This window comes from Glycine max, chromosome 20, assembly GCF_000004515.6.
Source record: "Glycine max cultivar Williams 82 chromosome 20, Glycine_max_v4.0, whole genome shotgun sequence".
NCBI lineage: Eukaryota > Viridiplantae > Streptophyta > Magnoliopsida > Fabales > Fabaceae > Glycine > Glycine max.
The window spans coordinates 33656643-33664479 of NC_038256.2; the positions used below are offsets into that span (position 1 = coordinate 33656643).

Below are 7837 nucleotides of genomic sequence, written 5' to 3' on the forward strand. Positions count from 1 at the left end.
TTAATGTAGCCAAATTTCTAACATTTGATTCATTTTTGCATTTAGATCCTCTTGTCCACCAACAGTTTGTGCTTTTGCTCACCCTTAATTTGTTTTGTTTTTAGTTTTAGAACCAACTCTACTTTATGCTTTTTTACATTTAAAACAAAATCTCATTTGCCTAAAACTTGAATTTGCACAAATAGCTTAATACAAGCAAGTCTTCGTGGATACGATACTTGGTCTTATCATTTTATTATTGCTTATGTGATTTGGTTCACTTGCCAAACAATTAACAAGTTTTTGATGTCGTTGTCGGAGACTTGTTTCTCGTATTAGGCAATTTGTGCTATTTTCATATTCCAGGCATTGATTCTTTATTCTTTCATTCTTTTTTTTTTTAAATTTCTTTTACTTTGTTATCTTGTGTCAACCTTTGTACTCTAGTCCCTTGTGTTTCTTTGGAGTTCATGTTTGCAAAGTAAAACCTTTGAAGAACTCTTGATTTACACATGGGCGATTCTTGGAGTATTATGCTCACACAACAAAGACTTATTAGTAATCAACTAGAGAAGTTGTTTGAACAACTTGATTTCATGCAGTTGAGGGTCAATGCCCCACAAAATTCTAATGTTCTTTATAGAAAATAGTATTCAACTAGCCATTGCAATCTCTACTTTGTGGAAAATTCATTATGTGAGCAAGATTCACACCCTCACAAACAACTTGAAGAGGATAGGCTCTCAAATCTTGAAAATGTATTGATGCAATTCATTGAAGTTTCCCAAGCAAGCTTTGAAGCCAACAAAAATACAATTAGAAATCTTGAGATTCAAGTTGGGAGGCTAGCAAACCAAATTGTTGAAAGGTCTTTTATGACCATAAGGGAAGAAAAGTCAATAGAAATTAAAGCACACAAGGAGAGTCTTATCAAAGAGCATGATTCAAGAGAAAATGGTGAAGAAAAGGAAGCAAAATTTGAAGAGAGAACACCAAAACAAGGTGAGAAGTGCTTGCAATTCAATCTCCTTCTTCATCAATTGATTGTCAAGGAAGAAGGCATGAAGAAGTGGATAAATTTTTAAAAGGTTTTATTGCCTTGCTCACCAACACTTCCTCTGCAATGGTTTGGAGGTCACTTCATGGATGCATGAATTTCATGGAGTTTCTACCTAAGAAGAGAAAGAAGGATGATGTGTTCTTTATGACTTATATGCCACCTTAAGCAACAACTTATCGTCACCTGAAAGAAATGTTTACCGGGAGGCAACCCAAAATTTCTATCTCTTCTCTTTCATTTTTATTGAATTTGGAGTATGTGTGTGTAGGAGTGTTGCTTATGTTTTTTTTTTTTTTTTTTTGTTTCCTAGTGATGCATGCTCAAGGTGAAATCTCTTGCTAAGCACGCATATACTAATTTAAGTCCTAGGGATTAGCATGCTAAGCCTGACATTTTGGGTTAAGCTTGCAAGTTTGTCTTTTGTATTTTTTTTATCTTTATTTCTAAGTTGATTTTTTTTTTTTTTAAATATTAATAATTTAAAATATGTTTAATTAATGATGATACCCTGATAGTGAACGATATCTTATATTCAACTAAGTTTATAGCCCATTTTCACGGTCAGACATTAGGTTTTACGTTAGTAATCTAGAGAAGTTATCGAACATACGCGGGTAAAAACAAAATTTAGAAAACGTTTGTTTTTGGACTGGAACGTTCAACATCTCTAGAAGAATGTTGCATATAAGAGAAGAATCTTGTATACAATAAGGTAGCACGTAGCCTACTTTGACACCACTACAAAATGCGTCACTGAGAAAGTAAGATTATGATAAGAAGCAATTATGTGAATAAAGCTTCATAATCATGTAACTTTAAGCTTTTTCTTTAGTAACAAATCATGTAATAACTTATAATCTGTTTGGCTACAAACATGGAATAATTATATGCTTTTATGATAAGATGCCGGGTAAAATGGGTTTACAAAAAAGTTATCATTTACTATAATAGGATAAAGCTAGTAGTGAGAATTTTGGGGTTTCCTTTTCATCATCAAAAATTAAAAAAAAGTGTCTTAGAATACAATGGATGTGTAATCATGCGAATACAAAAAGAACATCAAAGCACATACACCATAGTGCCCTTTACTCTATTCCTTTCGATCCAAATGATAGTGACCTAACATCAAAATACCGGTGATGAGTGGAGTTCTCTGAATGTCCAAACAAAGTGTTAGTTCGGTTTGCATGCCTTGCTAGATATAGAAGTGCTTTGTGTTGTCATTGAATCCTCTCATGCAGGTTGGCAGGTTCTCCATGAGCTCCAATTTGAAAGTACAAGGACCCAAAACTAAGAACAACCTTCAATTAGTCAATTTCATTTCCGATTTGATAGTTGTCAAAATGTCCATATAAAAAAGTTTATAATAATTTCACTTGCTCAGAGTCCCAAAACTGATGGAATTCACGCTAAAAGCACAAAATGTTAATTTAAGTTGACTATACAAGATAACTTTTTTGCTTATATGTGACTTCAAATGATGGAGTAACATAGATAGTAGCTTTTATACATCTGGAGCCGGTTGTTATGTGAACAATGAAATATAACTTGTGATCCAAGAACTGCATGTGTGTTTGCATCAACCAGAGCACAACAGACAACAGTTTCAGGTTCCCATGTTTTACACTCAAACATTGATGTGTTTTGCATGCTGGGATATTGTGCCATGCATAAACCTCATTTTGTCTTGAGTGGAATTGCTTCCTGCACAAGGCCAAATTTTGGTCAACCCATTTTGCTGAAATGCATATGGAACTATGCACACACTTACAATTCCCCTGGTTTTATGCCCTTCTAGATGGAAATCCACTAACTCTGCCTCAATGATGTTGTTTGGTGTTGGTAAAAAATGGTTGAGCAATGGGTATTTTGACCAAAAAAGATGGCACTTTCAGCCAGGAACAGGAGCTAGCTATGGCATTATCAGGCAAGATTTTTTTCTTTTTAATAAAAAAGTAAAATATTCTTGTCAATATCCTCAACTTTCAACAGTGCGCATTATCTTTGAAATGCTTGTTTCAGGAAGGTAAAGGCATTCGTTTTTTGGAAGTATTTTGCAATAGTAGTATTAGAACCCTTTTTAATCTCAACTTTTAAATAAATGACAGAAATCTTTAATAGCCTATGTTGTGCAAATATTTGAGTTAAAGAATAGTCCATCCCAACAAATTTTTTTTCATTGCGTGCCTTGGTCGGATCCTTAACATACATGGTTTAGAGACCAAATTGTGCATCAGGAAGAAATAAAATAAATTACTAAACACACCGTTCTTATAGAGATGCTTTCACATCTTCTTAGGCCGGGGAGAAGAAATGTTTCCATTTGTTAGGATATTCTGAGGAATAGAGATCCAGTGGAGATAATGGATGGGGCTTGTAGCTCAGAGGATTAGAGCACGTGACTACAAACCATGGTGTCGGGAGTTCGAATCCCTCTTGACCCACAATCGGCCAAAAGAGGGAAGGATTTTTCCCTCTGAGGGTAGGAAAATCATGATCGGACTAGCGGACCCAATGCTTGTGAGAATTTTGTAGAAATGGAATGACCTTACCTTGGTGTTTTCTGTTTATTAAAAAAATATTCATAAATCGTTGATATTATTAAATAAATTCCATATGTCCTAATCTTTTAACCCCCATTTTTTTGTTTTATGCTTCCTCAGCCAAGTTTGGGCAGAATAGCAAAGCAAGTAAAGTATAATTCTTTTTAATTACTGAAAAACTAAATTAGATTAGTCACTAATGAAAGACTAAATCACTTAACATGTATAATCTAATGACCAACTTGTACTTTAAGTCAACATGCTATGTTATATATAATTCTAATTTAATTATTTCACTTAAGCTCAACACACTGTCACAGCAAACCTACCCAAGAACATCCCCAAACAGAGGAAATAGTTAGTGATCTGAATGATAGAACTCTACTAATAGGAACTGTTAATGGCTTCATCAGTCCATTGAGCATCTAGCCGAAAAACCACTTTGTGAATTTTTAGTTTTCAATTTTACTCGGACACGCGTTTCGTATACAATTCATTCATAACCAAGTTACAACCAAAAAAAAGAACAGTATCTTAAGGACAAGGAAAATGAACATTTATTCACAAGGTAAGACTGAAGATGTCAACATGTCTTGACAATTTGTTGAAGCCTTTAATCAGAAACATTTACTGATGAAAGCAAACGCTTCTGCTACACATGCCATTTGCAATAAACCTTTTTCCATTTCAAAACAGCATCTTGTAATCATAATTTAAAGCATCTCATTCAAAGTACACTCACTCATCCACTTTCATAAGCATGGCAACACCAGAACATTTGCATGAGTCGGATGTTACTGGCATGTTGAAGCAAGTACCTCTAGCAAGGAAGCAGCAAATTGCATTTGGGTCTCTTCATTGATTGTAGAGAAGAGTGGCACGTGCAAAAAAAGGGATTTGGTCCCATTCTGCTCCGCAAAGCGAAGGGAATGATAGTAGACATAGTTGCACACAAACCTTCCTGCATCATCAGATGTCATTACATCATAGCCCTTATTTGCCAAGGACTTGGTGATCTCTTCCACAGGAAGAGTAGTCTGCATAAAAGTTGGGACATAAGACACAAAATCATGATAGATGAAAACAGCAGAGAATCATTATGCCAAAATTTTGATACAGCAATTATGCAGTTATTTGCATCATGTTTTCTATATGCAAACCAATAACTTTGTACTGTGTGCCTATACATGCCTCCATCAAGAGGCACCGACTAATAAAACCAAATATTTCTCTATAACTCCTTATTTTTAACTTTTGACAAATGAATAACATAAAGACTCTAGATGCTATGGCCCCAAAACAATTGAAAAGCCTGCTAAATGATATTGAACATGGTGTAAGCTGAAGCTGCAGGTTCATCAAAACAAGTAAACAAATAACAGCACCTTAAATACTTGCAAGGTATAAAACAAAGCTTAACAGTACTATATTAGGACTAACAGCTTAACACCAGCCAAATAGTAAGCATTAGGAATCGAAATGTATGAAAAACCGATGATCCAATTTACCTTCCGTATTCGTGTAATTGCAACATCTGAAGGAACAATAGGGACTTTCTGCAACATACAAATTTTGGAAATATTCAATATAGGAGGAGAGTTATTCAAGATCAGATATGATGAAAGCAAGTTTATAGTGCATCTATTGATCCAATCTAACCTGGGGCTTCCATCCCATTTCATCAGGGCAGCGGAAGGTAGCCTCATTGACAGCTTGACGCTCTATAGCAAACCTTGTTGCACCACTGTTAACCCCAAAATGCAGCTAAACAAACATAATTAGAAACAGCAAAAATGTAAGATTTATGGGTGTAGAAATTAAACAAAACATAATCAAATGAATACAGATTTAAGAATTAAGATAGCTGAATCCAACCAAGGGAAAGTTCTTGCATACTGGTCACTCTCATCATTCTTTCTGAGGGCAAATATGCCTCAGAGATGATGTTAAGACCATCCCCCTTTCACTGTTATCCTTTTTAGTACAGCCTTAGTATTACTGTTAAGGTACTAAGAAGTGCAATGGAAGTTTCATTTTAGTTCTATATTAAACTATTCAGGAAATTGAAGTTTAGAGTCCAGTGATTTCTAATCACCATTAACCCTTGATTGTATGGATCTGACTCCTCTAAAGTATGTTGCTCACTTGAAAGGATAAAGTAAGTAATCTCAATCATTGATGAAAAAATTAATGGTCGACATGAAGTGCACATACATGATAAATCATCGATGTTCCCATACTTCTTCATTTCATTCTCTATTTGGCTCGCCTCAAACAAAATGAGAAAAAAGGATAGGACTATTGATTCAAAGTCACTAGGAAAGGGTCGGTCAATAGCATAGCTCTTTATTTCCCCGGAAACTCACCCATATAATTTTATTGGAGCTTGAAGATTCCGATTCCTTGGAAGTAATGGCAGACTGCAATGTCTTGTAGAGGGGAATGAGTGCTCCTTGACCAGCAGTCTCAAGAATGCTGCAGCTCCCAATAACTAAACCTTTTGACAAACCCTTCTTCTTCAAATATTCCGTCAAATTATTGACAATTGTCTCCGTTGGATTCTCAGAAACTCCATGGAATTTCTTGAAACCTGTTACATGAACTGTCACAGCTGCTGGAGGACCTTCAGACCCCATCTGCCGATGATGCTCTGTTAATATTCAGAGCTTCAACGAAAGAGTATTTCCTTAATACCTGCATTAAATGATGAGGCAAATTAAGTGAAAAAATGGCACAAAAATTTAACTATTCTCCTATGAGGTGGATCATATGCATAGAAATCATCTCACAATCCAAAACTATTTTGATGAATTGCATAGAGTAATAGCAATCAATAATATACTCCATCAAATTTCAAGGCTTTTTACAAGGAAAACAAATTAGAGAAGGTAAAAAGAGCACCCCATGTAACTGAACCCAAAAAAAAAATTGCAAATTTGGCAAAGCCAGTTATCCTAATGAGAGGAGGCAAGAAAGGGTCTTGACATAATCTTGCAAGAAAATCTAAGATTTCAAGATTGACAGAAAAGAAGGATAATTGAGTGTCAAAATAAGGACAAAGACACACCCATCTATGGCTTTTTCAGAGAAAAAAATAGTCTTCTTGAGAACTGAGCACATGGGTATGTTATGGTTGAATTATAGTACACCCCCCAAATAAAGAAACCTTAGACCAAAGCACGAGACCAGAAAGACATAAAAACCATGCTGATTGATGATCAAACAGAAAACAGCACAATTAATTAAAATTAAGATTAAGCATGTGTTGTGAGAATTAAGAAGGAAGTGAATTTAGAGAGAAAGAGAGTTTTTCCTTACCAGGAAGGAATAATAACAATATTCAACGTTGAATAAAGGAGATGACACATCCACGAGTCTTATCTACTCAAAGCTCTGATTAAATGGTGAAGATTCCGATTAGATTTATTTAGAGAAAAAATAGAAGAGGCAAAGAATATAGAATAGAATAGAAGAGAAGGCTAAGTGGGAGTCACTTTCAAACAACAAACAAAGCATAACGTCCCAAGTAATAATGTAATGAATGGATTGTTATCATATTCATATCATGCTATCTATTAATCTATTCTAACAATACTTAATCGGCAGCCCAACTTCCTTCTAATAAAAGCAGGACCCCTCCACCTTCTTGTATTACAACTAGCTACAGAGGTTCAAATTCCAACAATATCAACCAATCTAACAAAAGTTGAAAAACTAAGCAAAAATAAAAATAATTAAGTTATGTGATTTGATTTATTTAAATTCAAATATGAAAATCAATACAAAATAAAAAATTTGTACGTATGCTTTTAAAATCTTTTTTTGGTTAATATATATATATTATTTTTACTTATTTAAAAACTTTTTCATTGTACAGAAAGCTAAACTTTATTTTATCCGTTTGAGACATATTATTAAATTCACACTCAATTTGAAATTACGCTTAGAATTTAAGATTCATATTTTAGTTTTTATTATTAAATTTATTAAATTGATAATCTGCATCTTTTAATAAATAATTAAATTTTTATTTTATTTATTTTAATAAAATTAAATTTCTATAAAGATTATAGCAAAAAAAATTGAAAATTAATCTAATTTAAACTAATTTGGATTTGATTGTATTGAATCAAATCTTTTAGAGTCTTCTCACATGTAACATGTTAAATGGTGTTTATATAAACAACTAAATTTATGTCACCTTAATTTTAAAAAATTTAATTAATTTGTTTTCCAATGAATATTTCTATTAACT

General features: G+C 33.6%; 1 protein-coding gene across 3 annotated transcripts; it reads right to left on the reverse strand.

The window, feature by feature from the left end:
- Positions 1 to 4116: 4116 nt before the first annotated feature.
- On the reverse strand, positions 4117 to 7197 carry LOC100500630 (pyrrolidone-carboxylate peptidase). 3 transcript variants are annotated; one of them, XM_003555735.5, is made up of 5 exons: positions 6901 to 7197; positions 5949 to 6276; positions 5242 to 5346; positions 5091 to 5138; positions 4117 to 4619 (listed from the first exon to the last, which is right to left on the reverse strand). In XM_003555735.5, exons 2-5 carry the CDS (start codon positions 6216 to 6218, stop codon positions 4377 to 4379), a joined length of 666 nt encoding a protein of 221 aa, XP_003555783.1. In that variant the 5' UTR covers positions 6219 to 6276; positions 6901 to 7197; the 3' UTR covers positions 4117 to 4376. The 3 variants fall into 3 exon arrangements, with proteins under 3 accessions (XP_003555783.1, XP_003555785.1, XP_006605790.1); XM_003555737.5 differs by having other exon boundaries at positions 6650 to 6903; XM_006605727.4 differs by lacking the exon at positions 6901 to 7197 and adding an exon at positions 6484 to 6633.
- Positions 7198 to 7837: the final 640 nt, after the last annotated feature.

What these genes read in the sequence shown, in the direction of transcription:
- LOC100500630 (XM_003555735.5), bottom strand. Translation starts at nt 6,218, where the DNA reads ATGGGGTCTGAAGGTCCTCCAGCAGCTGTGACAGTTCATGTAACAGGT. An exon ending in AAATGGGATGGAAGCCCCAG is followed by an intron (nt 5,139 to 5,241) that starts GTTAGATTGGAT and finishes TGTATGTTGCAG; the next exon opens with AAAGTCCCTATTGTTCCTTC. An exon ending in CAATTACACGAATACGGAAG is followed by an intron (nt 4,620 to 5,090) that starts GTAAATTGGATC and finishes ACTTTTATGCAG; the next exon opens with ACTACTCTTCCTGTGGAAGA.